The sequence below is a fragment of the Zonotrichia albicollis genome, chromosome 7, assembly GCF_047830755.1.
Source record: "Zonotrichia albicollis isolate bZonAlb1 chromosome 7, bZonAlb1.hap1, whole genome shotgun sequence".
Classification (NCBI taxonomy): domain Eukaryota; kingdom Metazoa; phylum Chordata; class Aves; order Passeriformes; family Passerellidae; genus Zonotrichia; species Zonotrichia albicollis.
Window position 1 is genome coordinate 43,198,644 of NC_133825.1, and position 18,504 is coordinate 43,217,147.

Below are 18,504 nucleotides of genomic sequence, written 5' to 3' on the forward strand. Positions count from 1 at the left end.
TTGTGCATGCCCTAACATCAACTCCAAGCTTTCTTTTCTTCCTGTCAGTTCCCTGTTTCATTACTAATGTATTATCTGTTCTTTGAAAGGTCAGATCTTTTTGACCAGTGACTTTGATTATTACAGTTCCTGTAGATTGTGGACATTTTATTCAAGAAACATTGAGTAATGTATCATTTAGCAGTTCAGAATAAAGGCTTAAAATATAATTTAACCTTTTTATTTGACTGTGCTAATATTTTCTTGAGACATTGCAAACTAAAGGGTAACTGTTTTAGAAGTCCTTTCACCAGCCAATATTAAATGGGATCTGTGTTAATTCAGACATCTCTTTGGATCTCAGTGAAGTAGTGCAACTCACGTTAATGATAATGAAAGCTGCAAGCAAAGGTATAGTGAAGAAGCTGTGGCTGTTGTTGAAGATGGATGTTAATTAGCAATTAGGATTCACTAATAATGAACCTATGTGAAATAATTAACTACTGTGCTGCGTGTACTAGTGATTATGTCAAATGTCAGAAGTTACATGGGCCAAAAGAAGCTGATCATGCAAATCATAGAAATTTCAATGGGTAAATGTACTCCCTTCTGAAGTAATTTCTTACATTGACTTGTCAGGATAAAGTTCTGTTGTTTTTTATTTTAGATCTTCAGTCTCTTGAAAGAACGGAAAAAGTAATTTAGAGTGAAGAGCAGTAGAACATAATACCTAGAGATGGCAGCTTTGAGCTGTGTTTTCAGCTCTGTACCAGTAATTGTGTAATGTTTCCTTTATGGTTGATAGGAAAAAATACCCACAGAGAAGAAATTAGATTAAGTTTTTGACTTGAGCTTCTGAGATTTCAAAGCCTTGTGCTAGGCTGGAGTGAGAGCCCAGAGCCAGCATTGCCCGATTGTGGTGCAAGATAAATTGCAGCTGTGTGATTGACTTTGTGCAGAATGAAGTAAGTTACTGTGCCCATTTCCCTCAGAAAGCTTCTTTGGTAAAAACTGAAGTACTGTTCTTCTTTATTCTGAAGAAAAAAAGATCTGAGGATTCCCACTGATGTATAGTTATAGCAAATCCTCAAAACTTTTTATGCATTTATAGAGGAGAGAGCAGAAAAGAGCTCTTACTTTTAAACCAACTAAACTGTTAAATAGTTTTCAAGCTGATTACTGGAAAGGTGCTGTTAGCAAGTGCTTCTGCTGCATCTCATAAATTTTATGTAGTTTCTGGCACCTTGATACTGAAAATATCAATGTATTTTGAAATATTTTATATAAGAAATAGGCTTATAAAGAGACTGGAAGAAATGACTTGTGAGGTCTTTAGAGTAGGTACGTATACCTTTGATAAGCACGACTAGGTAGGGAGTTAGAGTAAATTCCAAAACACTAGATCCCTGGAATTAAGGAGAAAGGGAGGTGCCTACCTCTGGGACTTCGTTTTTGGTAGTATCATTAAATTGGTTGCATTTGGCCTCATAATTGAGCTGTTGCTGCTGGTCCCAAGACAGTGAAAGGATGGCTGGGCTCGGAGGTTTGTTTTCTTTGAGACTGGCCATAGAGATGAAGCAGGCAAGCTGATGTAGTAGTAACCATAAAGTACACAGACCATTTTATATACAGTCAAATTTAATTTAACTCATTTGAGTTTTATGAATATTACTTCCACTTTAAAAACTTTATTAAGAAAGGGTAATTGTTTTGATTCTTTTTACAAATTAATTAGTGTGGATGTTGAGTCTGTATATATCTTCTGGGTTTTTATTAGTCTTATCAAAAGCTAGTGTTAACAAAGCAAAAAAGAGTAAAAACTTTTCCTACTTTATTATGAACTAGATAAAATCTTTCACCAGTTGGTTTATTGTTATTCTTTTAATGCCTAGTTTTGTTGGCTATTGTAGTATAATTTGAATAGCACTGGAAATACAAAAGTATTTTCTAACTATTCTATTAAGTAGCTATTGGTAGGTTGTAGCAGCAATTTCTGTAGTTTTATTGTTCTGTAACTTTGGATTACACCTTATGCACAGCTTGCTCTCTTAATTCTGCTTTGCAGATCTCAGAAGTGTGAGAAGTAGGTGAGATGAGCTGCCCTACACTTTTTGCACATAGTCTTGAGAAAAGCCTCTTCAGAGTTCCCTTCTATGAAGTGGCCCTAATTCATCAAGAGATTTGTTCTTTATGTAGAAGTGTCATATTTTCATTCCTCGTTTCAATGTTATATCTCTATTGGTTTGAAAGTAAAGTCCAAGTAAGGTCACTTTAATTAATACCTTTTAATAAACCCAGCAACCATTGCAAAACTGCAACTAATGAAGAAATAAAGTGACAGCACTCTTGATTAGGTTGAGCTCCTGACATGTTATGTGGTGCAGTATTGTCTTGATCTTGAATTAGGTCCTGTTGGGAACAGTTAAAGTTAAATGTTCAAATGTTCCTCTCCAGTAACTTATTCAGGTTCCTATTCAGAGAGAATATAGTCCCACAAAAAAATAAGAATTAGTAAATCAGGCTTCACGAGGAAGAGTTAAGTGAAGACTACTTTCCAGTCTGCCAGACATAGTGTAATGGGAGGATTACTGGATAAAGTAGAAATGTAACTAATTTTTAATTTTGATATAACGCATAGAATGTTCTTGATACTGTTAACCAAATTAAAGGATAGCAGTTTGAGGAAAAGAAGAGGTGGTATTAGACAGTTCTAAACCAGGTGGTACATGTTGAATGCAAAAAACAGGCTTGTGGAGGATGAGCTATTGCCAGGTAACATTTTGTGAGACTTGTGTTTTGCTTGGGAAAAAAAAAAGAATTTCTTTAATGATGTACCAATTTCAGTAAACTTTTAGAAATTTGGGGTAGAAGTACAGAGAACAAAAATACTAATAAATGCTAGAGTTCTGTTAGTTTACATAAAATTAATTTCAATATCAAGGTGTGGATACCATCTAGGGGAGAAAAAAGATTGATGTTCTTGTTTCAAGAAAATAGAGGATGACTTATGAGTAGCATTTCCTTGGCCAATTCTTCAGGAACAGTTTAGATTTATGTAAGAATTAAGACAGAAAACTAATTTCTGAGAGAGAAACTTTTCTGTGTAGCCATGATATAGTTCAGAAATGCAAAATGAAAATTATGTGGTTGTTTTAATGTGGTTAACTTCCTTCCAATTCATTAGAAATGGATTATAAATTACCCCTTTGTTGCAAGAGGTTTTTTTAAACATTTTTTTAGTGGTATCTACCAGATAAGATCCTTTTGGAATGCAGGCAGGATTTGCATAAGAGTGTGTCATTCCAAGGTACAGCCTGAGCAGCTAAGTATTGTTCCTTTAGGAAAAAGAAAAATTGTGAAGTCTTAGGAATAAAAAAAAAAAGTGACGTTTTAGAAGTTTTGAATTGCTGCATTTATATGAAATATAAAATCAATATTAACACTGAGATAAGGTGTAGTGAAGAGAACATGTCCAAGGTTAATCAAGCAAATGATTTTTGGCTGTTCAGGATTCAGTGTGAAGTGTGTGCAAATGTTACTCTGCTCTGGTGTACAGTCTGTTGATTGGGACTTAGGGGGCAAGTGAGTGCTCCTGGACTTTTGGTGATCTTTTAAAATGTCCTCCTTGATCTGTTTCATTTTTCCTCACTGTAGAATGCTCCTCTGTCAAGGGTCTTTGAGCAACCTCTTCCAGTCTTGAGCATTCTCAATGAGAAAAGAGAAATGTTTGTTCTTATACTTAAATTTAATTCCTCTAAATTGTGCACATCACATCTGGTTTATTTGCTGGATTACCTTGGGAAGAGTCTGGCTCCCTCTTTTTTAACCTCTCGGACTACGCATTTAATTTTATTTGAATTATCTGTTTATTTAACAAACATCATCTCCAAAGATGATGATGGTATCAATAAGATGAAGAAATTAAGAGGAATTTTATGGCTGTAATTTGTATTGATTCTTGCAACACTCAAATTGTGACAGTTTACTTTACTCCTATATTTGAGTTATTCTCTTGGTCTTATTTTGTCCAGTCAAAAATGTGCATGTCATTCATTGCTCGATAAGAGAAATCCTAGATTCAACAAATGTTTTCTTCTCTTGAGAAATATGATTTAACTATTTTGTTTAAATCCTGGCTTTGGTCTTATCATTCCTGCCTTCTGCTGTCATCTTTGTCCAATATGCACACTCAACTATTTACAGATCATATGCCTTTTTTAATCTTTTTTTTTATCATTATGGTTCATCAAAATTTTCCACTGAAGTAGTTTTCTCAGGGAAAAAAATCCGATTTGAGAAAATGGAAACATTTATTGGAAAGTTTTGGTTCCATTGAAGCAAACAGGAGCTGCTCTGGCTGTTTTGTTGGCTTGGACCTGAACACCTGCCAAGAAACCAACTGATGGGATCTGTAGGTGGGAATGTCATGATTGAGTGAGCTGTCGACCTGCTCTGTTTACAGGAAGAAATTTCTCGTTTTTCTCTAATTCCCTACTGAGCAGTAGCTCTGAAGTTCAGTAAACAATGTACTTTTCTGTACTTCAATTTGCATAAAGTAATAGTTATATGAAATTTTGTTTTAAAAACCACAAAGGCTATCAAGATTCCCGTAACTTCTCAAAGAATGTTACTCATATGATGAAATATATCTAATACGGCCAAGGTTAATTTGTTGAGTAAATGATCAATTTTTCTATCTCATGCTATAATTGGAGGTGTTTGTTTTGATACCTGGTATCAGAACTTTAAAATATGAATGTATTGGAGGCCCTGTATCTTCTTGGTGCTTATCTACCTATTTTGTTATCTCTGCCATGGAAAAATCTGCTTCTTGTCCTACTCTATCCTCTAGACTGAGGACAGTTTTTAAGGTCCTTAATTTGGGCCAGATTCTTCACACTTTTTTGCACTAATTTCACAAATACTCTCAATTTTTTACTTTTTGTTGACTTTAAAAAAAATATATTATTTTACTTTACAGTCCGCTTTGGTTTGCTATCTTATAAACAAATATCTGCTATGCTGAATTCCTAGGCAAAGGCTGACCTAGGCAAAGGTCAGCAGTGTTTGTGCACTAGCATACTTTAAACCCTCTATCTTATGTGTTGTGTCTTCCAGAAAGCCTCACCTTTAGCATATACCTTGACTTATATTTAGAATATAAGTAATTTATGAAGGTAGTATAAAATTTATAAAAGGGTTTCTTCTATTCTGTCACAATTTTTATGCTGCATAGGACCATTGGCACTCGTATTATTCCTACAATCCATTCCTCTTAAGGCTTTCCAAATAAATGTCTATCTTCATGTGCTTAGGAGGTTGGTTTTTGCCGTGTATAAGTATGCATGTAACATTTTTTAATTTCAGTTCTGTATTTCTTCCACTGACTTTGGTCTCTCAGCTTGTTTTTGTCTGTGTTCAGCTGACCATCACTTACTTTTAAAACATTTTTCACCAGCTCTAGGAGCTTCTTAATCTCAGAAATAGCCCTTAGCAAAGCTTAGTTAAATCTGGTTTTGTGGCTGATAAAGCAGTTGTCATGACCTTCTTGTCTTTTTCTCTGTGAATATTCTTGTATACAGGATCTGCTGTGTCACCTAAAAGATTACTCCTCACAGAACTGTTCTTTTATCTGAACTTTGAATCATTTAAGCAGAACTGTGAAGGGGACATTGCTATTGTCAACTGTCTGAGAAATACTTTCAAAGTTCATGCAGCTCTTTAGGTCACCTTTTTTTTTATTTTTAAAGTGTCTTTCCTCAGTGTCAGAAATATTTTTTTTCAAATACTGTTGTACAGCCCCTGCAGCTCCCTAATTAGCTTTCTCTTTATGCTGCAGTCAGTTATCAGCATATGAAAATAAGTAGTTCACATTTTTAGTGATGCTGATTTGACTTTGGAGATCTATGTGGTATTGTAAGGAATGAGCCATATAGGATCCTTTCAAGAAGAATATTTGTTCAAACCATTCCTTTGGATCAGTGCACATCCTTCTTCAGTTTTTGTGGGTCTTTACCAAGCTCTTTGAAATGTTTTATCTCTTAGGAAAAGAATGGGTTCAGATACACATCTCTCTAATCCTACTACAAATTCCTTCTGTGAACATCTGTTGTTCAAACACCACCAGTAGCACAGAGTACCCCTGAACAGGAAAGATTTAAATTCCAAATTGAGAAATGTTCACCTGCCTCAAATGAAAAAAAGAATAGTTGAAAATTTTGCAGAAATTTCAAGTGTACTGTGTAAGTACATCAGGTAATTTGGTCAGGCATTTGCTGGCTAATCTCTCTGGGTATTGAGGAGTCTTTTCTTACTGTTCTGAACTCTGTTCCTTACCATCAACCACAAGTGTATGGGACATTATAACCCTCTAAAGCACTTCATGTTTACAAATCCATCAACTCCTTTTACAATGTCTGAAATTTCTGCATGATTGATGCAAACACTTCTTCGGTAGTTTCCTTGTCTTCCAGACTGTTTTTCTGAGTATTTCATGTCAAGTCAAACTTTGCCAAATGTTCTCAACCTGCAGCTTCTTTTTTTTTTTTTTTTTTTAAACTTCTGATTTAAACCTGACAAGGCTGAGTTTAGGGTAAGCCCTAAACATCTCATTGCAGATTGCAGAAGACTACTGCCGACTCTGCAGCACGCAAATGGGATGCAGAGTGTATGGGGTGGTTATGTCCTAGCAAAGACTGAGTATCAATCTCAGAACCAAAGGAAGTTTTTTTTCACCTGCTATAAACTGTCCTTGAGCAAGTCTGTGAAGCCAAAAATCTGGAATTTATTCTGTGACTTTACATACCTCGGCTTACAAATCCAAATGAAGTGAAATTGAGTAGGATTTGCTTTCAGGCAATATTTAAGTAAATCACTCATTACTTACCAGAACAGATGGCCCTGCTGTTTAAGGTGTGTGGTTCATGATGGCCGGAATCTCTGTTTTGCATTCCTTAAAAAGAATTCAAAATACTCCCTTATGGAATTTGATTTCAGTAAATGTGCTCAGGAGGAGCCAGCCACATCCTGGGCTGCATCAAAAGCAGCAGGCCCAGCAGGTTGAGGGAGGTGATTCTGCCCCTGTGCTCTGCTCTCATGGAGCCTTGTGTCCAGCTCTGGGACACCCAGCAGAAGAAGCACTGTGGAGCAAGTGATGAGGAGGGGCCACCAAGGTAATCAGATGTCTGAAGCACCTCTCCAAGAGGACAGGCTGGAGGAGTTGGGGTTGCTCAGCCTGGAGAGGAGAAGGCTCTGGTGATGCCTTATAGCGCCTTAAAGAGGCTACAAGGGAGCTGAGGAGTGATGTTCTGTAAGAGTGTGGAGTGGCAGGACAAGGACAGATGGCTTCAAACTGTCTGAGGGCAGGTTTGGTTTAGGTTTTAGTTTGGTTTAGGTACTGGTAAGAAGTTCTCCAGTGTGATACTGAATACACAGAATGATAGACACATTTAGTGTGAGGAGGGTGGGGCCCTGGCACAGGTTGTCCAGATGGGGCTGCCCCATCCCTGGAAGCGTCCAAGATGAGGTTTTGGACAACCTGGGATAGTGGAAGATTGCTTGGAACAGCCTGGGATAGTGGGAGGTGTCCCTGCCCATGGTGATAGGGGTGGGAGAAGATGATCTTTAAGGCACCTTTCAACCCTTCTGTGATTCCATATATGCATTTCCCCTTTTTTTTGGGTTCTGGTGACTGGATTTTCTCAGAACTTAAGTTAACCTTGTTAGTAGGAGAGAATGTTCTCTCTCATGCATGTGCTGGGTGAAATCCCCATAGACTAAGTGTGTGGAAAATCACATTTTAATTCTGTGAACTGTTCCTTAAGAAAACAATATAATATCCTTTCTGTTTAGCGTTTTTTAAAATAGAATGCTGCAGTATGGATTAGAAGTGCCATGTAATTAAAGGTTTTCTGGATGAAATAATCTCTTTGAGATTCATTTTGGTGTCATTTTCATGGCTAGGTTTATTTTTCAGAGAAATAGACTCCTTATCATTGTTGGTTTAGTTTAAGTATCATTGTCTGGGATTAGTGTCTGATATTGAGCTGGTTAATGTAAGATTAAATGGGTAGATTTAAATCAGATTGCTCAGTTATGAAATACTGCTCAGCAGAGGAGTATGCAGTTCAGATGTTATCTTTCTGTAATCCATTATTTGCTTTCTCCTCTCTCCCTTCCCATTTTTACAGGAAGACATCTACATGTATGGAGGCAAAATTGAAACAAGTTATGGCAATGTCACTGATGAACTGTGGGTTTTCAACATACCCAGTCAAACATGGAGTACCAGAATTCCTGCAGTCCTGGTCCATGGACAGCAATATGCTGTGGAAGGTCATTCAGCACACATAGTAGAGCTGGACAGCAGAGATGTGGTTATGATTGTAATTTTTGGATATTCCTCCATATATGGTTACACAAGCATTGTGCAGGAGTACTACATCAGTAAGTCACTTTTAAATCATTTTGATCACAAACTGATGCAAAAAGTGCTGGTCTTGTTTAAGTGAAAAAAAGGGATTTTTCTTTTTTCAGAAAGAAAAATGTGTATTTTTCAATTTAAATAAAGTCTCACCTTTTTTCCTTCAAGTTATAACTTGATTTCTTGCCCAGTAATAGTGTTTCATGTGATTGGAGCACCATGACATTTTCCATTTTTGTATATGGTTGTGGTACCCTAAAGAGGATAAAAATTGAAACCAGAAATTCTTCACTGTGGTAATTGTGATGAAACATAGGTTTTCAACACAGACTTGTTGTTTTTGCCATGCAGTAGAAGAGCAAAACCAACAATAATTTGGTTATTTTAAAGGCTCTTTAATGCTGGTATATTATTTTCTTTCTGTTGTATTGTTTTTAAATGTAATAACTTAGTTCATCATTAGAGGTAGGGTTCTCTCTTGAAGATACATATGTTGCTGTTAGAGGTAATAATTGAAAATGAACTCTAATTTTCTCCAAATAAACTACCATGTCTGTCTGGGATTCCCCTTGTGAACTGCTAGCTGTTTCTGGGGTGATTTTAAATGCTGAAATCAAATAAACTATGAGAAATCTTTTAATCATATCCATGGTGCAGTTAAGATGCTATTTCAATGGAATAATATGGAAAATCTATACCTAAAAAATCCTTAGTTATATTTATATGCCTACTAATTAAATTTATAGTCTTCTACTTTTGTTTAATTCATTTTCCTATTGAGTTTATCTGAGTCTCAGTTATTTATGCAATAAATAAATATGCAGAAGACATCATACAAGATTTCAAAGTAATACCTACATGCTAAAGGATGGTAATTGTTTTTAATTGTTCCATTTAACTTATTTTTCATATATGCATATTTATATAATCACTGCTTAAACAGATTTATAGGTTCAGGAAATCCCTTCAAAAGTCAGATGGTTCTTATGCTCTCTGGCATTATCTCTGATGGCAGTGTCAAAATTATATAACAGTGTTGAAAAAGGATAAAAGTGAATGGCAGTAAGAGGAAGAGCACTATAATGTTCTTTAGTCACACTGAAAAATTCCAATTTAACTGCATAAAAGCTACTATAAAACTCTGGTCTTAGAATGATGTTTTACAACAGTATTCTAATATTTCTTAAGTATTAAAGTCCATTTTTTAGAAAAACTGACTTTCAGAAGGTTGTATTTTTGACATGTCACAGATAATTTTTTTTTCCTGTGAAGAAAACAATATGTCGTTCTAGTTTCTGCATGCTCATTCACTGTAATGTTTATTGGAAAACTTTAAATTATTTGCTTCTTCTGTTGGAACTTTAAGTTATTTGCTTCTTCACATGCTGCTAATTTAATATGGACTAGAAGTACCAATTTTATTCTCACCTATTATTGTTGTTACTTTAATTAGGAAGAAGGGAACATGATTTGTATTGTAAAATTTTCTGCCTGGCTGATTTTATTGATGGCCTTATGTTTGAAATGGACAGCATGTTCCTATTTTTTTTTAATGTTGCAGCTACGTTTGTGGAGGATTAATAAAACAGTGTAGTTAAGCAAATACAACACACAGAAACAAAAGAAAAAGCCCTCAAACCTTCCCTACCATGGGGATAAAGTTGGAGTAAGAGAAAGCTGTTCTCTGTCAGTTGTGTGTCAATTAATCTCAATTATTAATGTCTCCTTTTTAAGAGCATATTTTTGTTGTATTCTAGTGAGAGATTTAGTTTATTAGAGAAAATGTGCTTCACTTGCATCAAACACAAAGGAAACTTGTAGCAGTTCTAGGGTGTTACTGTGGGAACCCATTGCCTTCAGTGAGTCTCCTCATCGGATGGAGGATTGATTGCTGGGGCTCCCAGTGCTTTGCAGAACAGGGGGTACCTGAACCATGGCTGCCACAGAGAATTCTCATGTTTCATTTCTCCTCACTGCATCTCCCTCCTTTCCCTCCCTTCTAAGTTAAGTGAATTTTGTGGTAAATTTTCCTGAATTCTGTGTTGGCCGTGGCATTTATCTACAGTTTTGCAGCTGTAGGAACACATTTTTAACCATAAAATTCCTGCTGGTGGTTTGAATTAAGAATTGCTGGTTTTTTGGGAGGACTTTAGCAGTTCAGGATCCAAACTTAAAAGATATAGGAAATGAGATGTATTGCTGTGAATTCACCTGAATAGAAATTTCATAAAAATAAGGGCTTCTGATGTTATAGAAAGAAAAAATCATGTTCTGATTTTTCTTTCTCTGGTGGTTTTAAAATCATATTACTTTAACATTTCAAATTGTACTGTTATTGTTTCTACATATTATCATTTATGGCTTTTAGTCCTAATGAAGGCTATTTTTTCAAGCATTTGCTACATGCCTAAAAAGAGATAGAGAGGCAGTTGGTCCTTTGGTTCATATGAGCTGAAACCTCTAGGATCCAGTACTTTGATGAACTTGGTACATGGAATTCTGGTGCTAAAGCCTTATTTAGTTGCTGTGGCCATGATTTCTGTGAGGTCTAGATTAACAAACACCTGAAGAGGTTTTAAATAATTGTGGAAATCACTAGCTTTTCATGCAGGATGTAGTTCTTGTTAATAAAACATAGCAATCAAAGGCGTAGCCAATCTCAAAACGTCTCTGGCACTGTCGGATTAGGGGAGAAAGTAATTTCTATGAGAGTAAAATAAATTCTGGAATAATTGGGCAGGGTTTGCGGGCAGATTTTCACCATGCAAAGGCATGTGCATTTATTTCCACTTCAGAGGTGTGGTGCTTGCTGCAGGAAGAAAAGAGCTTCCTGTTGTCCTTTCTTGCTGCACCCAGACTTACGACTTCTGAGGAGCCAGTAAATCCTGATATGGGAATTACGTGAATGATTTTACTAACTTGAACCATAAAGCTTTTCTGGGTTACTCCCCAGGGAAATTTATTTCCCTTTAGGTTAGCAATACCTCATAAACCTTCTAAGAATCTCAATGTGAGTCTCAAGGTGAGTATAATAATGTTGTTTTGGTTTAGCTGAGGTTTATAAAGGTTCCTTATATATTAAGAAACTTCTGAATAAGTCTTCTGTAATTTAATTTCTTTTACAGTACAGAAATTTCTTTGGATTAACATAATATGGTATTTTAGCCCAATTTTTTAGTGGCTTTAGAAGTAGGTTATAGATTGCTTTTGGTTAAAAGTATTTCCTTGAAATAATATAAAAAAAAGTGGCCCCATGATGTAACATGCCTCCTCTTTTTTGTTAAAGTTAACATAAGCTTCCTTGTTGCTTGTAAAATTTTCAAGTTTGTCACTATCATAAAATGAAAGTGGTACACCAAGGTGCTTTTTGGACATTTTGTTCTTTTTACCTGATCTATCTGAATATTGTATTATAATAAGGACAAATTGGACCAATGTATCTTCCTTATTTTTACATTGTGTAGTAGACTTGAAATTTAAATCTGGAAAAAAATTAAACCTCCTATTTCATTATTTCTGGCATGTTTGTTCATGAAGCTCTCTTTACATTTGAATTTGTAAGCTGTTGAGAATGCAATTTCAATTACTAGTTTGGTCAATCAAGTACTTCTTATTCTTATATATATTTCAATATTCTTATAATATGATGATAGAAAGAGAAGGATCTCTGACTATGAGGAGTTATGTAAACACCCTCAATAAAAATTGAATTTTTGTTGAAAAAAAGCTAGATGAAGATTCATGTCAATAAGCTGCTTCAAAAGGTCAGATCTTATGCATAGTAATGTCTTTAAATACAGACAGGATTGTATTTTTGTGTGAGTGATGCAATACTCGAGATGCTGAAGTGTGAATGATATCAAAACTGTACATACACATTTCAGTATTTGAAATTCAGGCAACTCAGCTAAATTTTAGAATGGGAAGTAGAAGGAGCAAGTAACACTGCTTTTGGCTTGTATTTCAGAAAGATGTTGCTGGACCTCTTTCCTTGAATTTCTGTAGTTATTCATAGCATTTTTTTTTTTATTCAAGAAGGAACAGGTTTTCATATTTCTGCCCAAGTCATGTAAAGTGATGCAATATGCAATGTTACTGTGACAGTGTTCTAAATGCTACACATAGACACATTTAGGTTGGAAAAAACCTCAGAATCATCAAATACAGCATTGCTACATAAACCATAATGCTCCATTAATGCTACATGAACCATTCAGATAGAAATGCAAAATATTCTATTATGCATATTATCAACAGCATTGTGCCAATTTATGGGGAGAAATAGTTCTTTTTCCCTGAAAGCAAATATGCCAATCTCTAGAACTGATCATTAAATAAATAAATGAAGATATTCTTGGCAATAGAAATGTGTATCTGCAGGCTGACTTCTCACCAGCCCTCTTACAGAAATTCTATCAAGTAAATTTATTAGTTATCAAAGTAATATGTATGTAATGTACAGTATTATCAGTACAAATTTGATATTTGTGTTCAGAATTACACTTCTTCATGGCTTGATAATATCTAACATGGGGATTGAAATAAAATACTGTTTACATTACACTACACATAAATAATGTAACTATTCTGTGTCAGTTATAAATAATGTATTACCACAAATACCATGCATTCTTATACACAAAAATCATCACAATTCTTCCTCAGAATCTATACTTTATAACTTGCCATAAGCACTTGTTACTGAAAAAAATGTAACTTACAGAGGCAATGCCTGGAAACTATTAAAGGAAAGTGTGCTAGCAAAAGTAATAACTGAATATCATGAGCCTCTTCATGAGAGGGAGAAGAGTTAATCTAAGCTACCTATGTAATATCAAATAAAAATCAGAATGAGATTTAGCCTAATTTTCAGAGGAAGCAAGGTGTATGGTGGTGTGTGCTGGCCTTGGATAAGTAACTTTAGAATGGTAGCCGGTTGAGGTTAAGAACTGGGAGATGGCTCCACTTTGGATGTCCTTGTCCAGGCTCTGTTCTGTCAATCTCCACGAGGCTGGAAGTGAATTACTTCTTGTTTCACATCTGTAGCGCTGACTCCCAGTCATCACAGGCTCTTCTGTATAGGCTGCCTTGTGCAGGAAATACCTCCTGGCTTGCTCTCTTGCTCTTTTTGTGACTTAGATCATCATCTGGGAAGATGGAGTGGGGAAAAAAGACATTTTTGGGCTACAAGCTGCAGGAACTTAATAGGTGTCTTTTTTTTTTTTTTTTGCGATGGTAAAATATTTTCCAGTTGTATTCTGTTCTTCAGTCTTAACAGCTATTGTGGCTGGTTTTATTTGGTGTCTCTTTGCAGTTATTAATCATGTGATGTAAAATATGGATTTAAATGCCAATTGAATGAGCTGCTATCAAATTATTCTTTTGTGAGTCTTCTGCAACTGAATGGGTATATTTGCAGTTAAAGAACTAAGAAACAGCAGTTAGAAATGGATTTTAGCTCAATAATTTTATGGTTACTCCCAAAGTGTCTGCCCATATCCATGCACACTTGGAGCTGCCTTATGTTACGTGCTTCTCACGACTCACTGCAGCTCAGTGTCTGCCAGGCTCCTCAGACTCCCTGTGACTGAGCACAGGTGTTCCTAATGAATCTGAAGGAGCTGGAGCACTGAATTCTCATCAGCCATCTCTGGTGAGAATTAATCATAACTCCTAATTTCGTATTTTCAAAAAGCTCTGGGCTTTTTGTTTGTGTGAGTGCTGAAGTCACATGTGGGAGAGGATGAGATACTGCCTGGCAGCTGTAACAATGATCTATTTTTGATTTGATTGTGAGTAGCAGGTAATAATCTGACAACATTATCTAATTGCAGATATTTTGATACGTTGGTATAAAACTACTTCTTAAAATAAATCCCCATAGTTATTGCTGTATTTAGAATTATATTGGAAATTATTTTATAACTTTAAAGCTCCTACTATTGTGATTTAGCAGTATTAAACCTTTAAATGATGGGTTTTTTTAATGTCTCTTCAAGGGTCCAACTCTTGGCTTGTCCCAGAAACGAAAGGAGCAATTGTTCAAGGTGGATATGGCCATACCAGTGTCTATGATGAACTGACAAAATCTATTTATGTCCATGGTGGATACAAAGCATTGCCTGGCAATAAATATGGATTGGTGGATGATCTTTACAGATATGAAGTTAATACTCGGACATGGTAAGTTGGATTTATAATGTAGGAAACCAGGTTGTAGGTTACTGAATAAAACACAAGTGTAGTGTAAGGTTCTAGCCAAGTCATCAGGTACCTCTATACCCTTTGCACATTTCAGAACAACACAAAATGGAAGAACTGCAGCAAAATGGAAGAATTGTGGTGAGAGACTACATTTGATGCAATGGATTAGTGGAGCTATTAATTGAAAGGATGGCAGGGAGGAAGCTTTGTGCATGTTCTAGAAATTGGGAAAAGGTTCTCCTTTCCAGACACAACCTCTGTGCAGAAATAGCCCATGTGAACTCTTTCCTCATGGTATGAATAAGTATATTCATGCTGGTGTGCATTACAGTGGCTGTTATTTAAAGAAGGAGAAAACCCTAAGAACTGTGGAAGGTTATTTTTCACAAAACTATCAGAAATAAGAAGACCTCTGGTATTACGTAGGAATCCTTAGTTATGAATGCTCTTGGTCTTTCTATTTCTATCAGTTCCTTGTTCCTCAAGTTTATAATATTTTATGAAGGCTACATGTATGTTATGTTCAGAAAGTGACCTTGAATGTTTTTTCTTACATTAGAAATGATTTGAGATCAAGAACTATTTCTTTGAACATTTTATTCTTGCAATTTAATATTTGTGTAGAGTTCTAATGGCTTCACTTTAAGCACCAAAATTTGCTCTCAGATGTTGGAAACATGGGTTTGATTTCACTGGGGTTCTAATACCATTAACTCATGGCATTTGGAAGCATTAATACAAGAATTTTTTTCCTTTTAATGTATTTAAGAGTTCCTGGAATTTTAATGCTTTCTTATTCTATTTTTGGAACAAAGTGATATTTTTTCCTTTGATGGTCTGTTCAAAAATAAAATAATAATAATAATTGCTAGAATAGTTGTATGCATTATTCATATAAAAACTAATAAAGAATACTTCATTTGGCTTTATACTAATGTAGCATTCTCTGCAGCTTGTAGAGAACTCAAGTCTTTATTTTGTGAGATTTACACTGGGAGTGAATTTTACTATGGCACTTGAAAATGGGCTCAAATGAGCATGAGGATGGAGTAATGACTTATGGTAATAAAATCTGAATCTTTGTCTACTGTATCTGTGACACCTGATGATTAGCATTCAAAGGTGAGGTAAGAGACTGAATGTGGCACTGGGTAGGTGTGGTATGAGGAAGAATTGGAATTTTGATGGCTCTCTCATGCCCATGTCCATGCCATTTGCTGATCCTCATTGTTTGGCACTCCTTCCATTTCAGTGGCTGATCTGGCCGAGGTTCATAGGCTTCAGTAAGTTGAGGTACACAAATCTGATTACCTGTTCAACTCAGTTCCATGTAGGTTTTAATTTCTGCATATCAAATAAACAGGCTTTATGTTTCTTGGAATGTGAGAGGGCCATATTTTAATTCCTAATGTGGACTGTAGTCCTAATACACAATGGGGTATTGCAGTGCTGGCAATACCTGCATTGCTTTGCATTACTGCCCTGCTGCTGCAGCTGGGACACAACATGGAGCTGGGCTTGGATGATGGCCTGAAGCTGGAAGCACCTGCTGGCTTCTGGGTGTTTCTGTTCCCATCCCAGAGTGGTGCTGCTGCTTGCAGCACTTGGCACTGCTGTAGTTAACAGGACTAATGTTTGCAGGTACACGAATATGTGCATAAATAATGGATTCAGGGGAAACCTGCTGAGACTCTCACAGAATTTGCATGGGGTTGATATGTGTTGGAGAGTTCTCTAGATTGCCCTCATTAGTGATGCTAATGAATAGTGAAAATCATGGCCAAATCAACAAACTTCCCGTTCTGCTGAATCTTGAGGAAAAGTTTCTGTTACTGGGAGGGATGAAGCTCAGCACACAATATGCAAAAATTAAAGGAAAAAAACCCTCACTGTGGTAGGGACCAGGAGTTGGGTCACAAGTAGAAAAGTGAGTAGCCCAAAAAACAAATCTGTGGAGATTTTTTTTTTTTTAATATCTGCTGTGTAGAGGAGAATCCTTAGTTATCTCCAGAACAGTGTATGTCTCTTCAGGCCTTTAGTGATCAACACAACTATTTGTAGACAGCTGCAAGGCAGATCATCAAGGCAGAGCCTAGTGTATAGCAATTAGTGTAAATTAGGCAATAGGGGCTGTAGAAAACAGGAGAAGCAAAGGCAGAAAGGTCTCTGTAGTCCAAATGGACAAAGATAACATGTTCTTAGGATATTATCATTCTTTCAAGCTACAGCAGCAGAATTCCTCCATTGCCAGTTGAAAATAACTTTAAAATAATGTCTTGTTCTACTTCCATGTAATTCTAATTTTCCATGTTGCTAATGGATAAGTTGAACCCAAATACCACAATTTTCTGGGGGTACCATAAGTACTCTGTATCAAGATAGGTTGTGGTTAGAAAAACACACTTATGTTGTGCTCTGTTTTCAAAGTATGTTAATCAGAAATACACTAGAGAAAACAAGTTGCTTAATAGGAAAGAAAAAAAAAGGGGTCAAAAGCAGAAGCACATGTGTGGGTATGTAAGTGGATTGAAGGAATTGTCACATTTTTAAGCAATAAAAACCTCATTTATTTTCATTTAGTCTTTGATATTTCTTTTGATGTTACTTTCCAGGGCTAGAGGGGAATTTATTTCAATAATAATATGAGAATTCAGGTTTGATGCTTTCCTTTCAACTTTTTAAAACATGCAATCTTTTATCACTTAAAATATTTCAAGTTTGTTGATTGATTTATGTTATTATGTAAGAAAAATGAGATGTACATTAAACCTTTTCCCTCAAACATGATGATGTGATGTAAAAATACTGAACAAATATGAGAGTGGTTCAGGAGAGACAGTATTATTCACTCATAAGGAAAGATTGTTGAGTCAGTTTCTTACAGGAAATTAATGACTAACAGCTTAATTGTAGTTTGGAGCAGTGTTTAGTAACATAAATGAAAATGAGAGTCTAAACTTGTAAACTTAGATTACTGAAACAATGAAAGGTTATTAGGAGAATGTAGAAGGTATTTTGTACTGATGATCTAATCAGCTCTTCACAAACATGTCTACAGCTGGTCTGCTTAACTAATTCATCTGGCAAAACCCACAGATGGTTACTCTCTTCCTTGGTAAGATTTATTTGCTGGGATTGAATCAAGTTTGTATTCTGTTCTTTCTGCTGGCCCCACATCTGCCCCTCTCAAACTGTGGCATTGATAGCTCTTGGCTGCGTTGGGGCTGTGCCACTGCTCTGGCACAAAGCAGACCACACACACAGAGGCTCAAGTGAATAAAGACAGAGATCAAAGCCTCAATTGCCTGGACAGTTTTTTTTAGCACTGAAGTTTGCTATGTTAGAGTTTACCAGTCTGAATAAGTTTATGAAGCAGTGCAAGTGTTTTTATTATACCTAGAATACATTCTACCATTTCTTTTTCTGTTCTGTGTTCAATTATTTAGGATTTTTTTTCTTTTGTAATTTTAAGGATGATCTAAAGATTGTTTTAGCCATCCAAAGAATTATTTATTGCATTTCTTGAGCAAAAAACTACCATAGCTAAATAGATATAAGAATAGGAATTAATGCTATGAATGAGTTTTCATTCAGTTTTGAGTAAAATTTACCATATCAGTAATCATGTATGAAGAATATAAACATGTTAAAACTAATTTCAGCTATATTGTTTGGCAAACTGTTTTATTTTAACTAAAAGTGTCAGATATTAAATAAATGTGTATGTATTTTGTGTCATGAGAAAATGGATAATGCTGGAAGTAATCTGATTAAATGTCATTGTATTTACTGTGTAATAACTATAGTTTACTGTTTTTCTTATTTTGTGTCACTTTCATGTACAAATTTTCTTGATGCCCCTATCCAGTTTTTCATGTGTTAGTATGTATTTGTTCTTA

General features: G+C 35.6%; 1 protein-coding gene across 4 annotated transcripts in view; it reads left to right on the plus strand.

Annotated features, from left to right (window-relative positions):
• ATRNL1 (attractin like 1) overlaps nucleotides 1–18,504 on the plus strand; it is a 438,168-nt gene that overhangs the window by 64,400 nt on the left and 355,264 nt on the right. For all 4 annotated transcript variants that reach the window (XM_074545284.1, XM_074545285.1, XM_074545287.1 and 1 more), the window contains exons 8-9: nucleotides 8,169–8,424; nucleotides 14,401–14,584. In XM_074545284.1, the coding sequence (XP_074401385.1) occupies nucleotides 8,169–8,424; nucleotides 14,401–14,584 (440 nt within the window). The remainder of the gene's footprint in view (nucleotides 1–8,168; nucleotides 8,425–14,400; nucleotides 14,585–18,504) is intronic.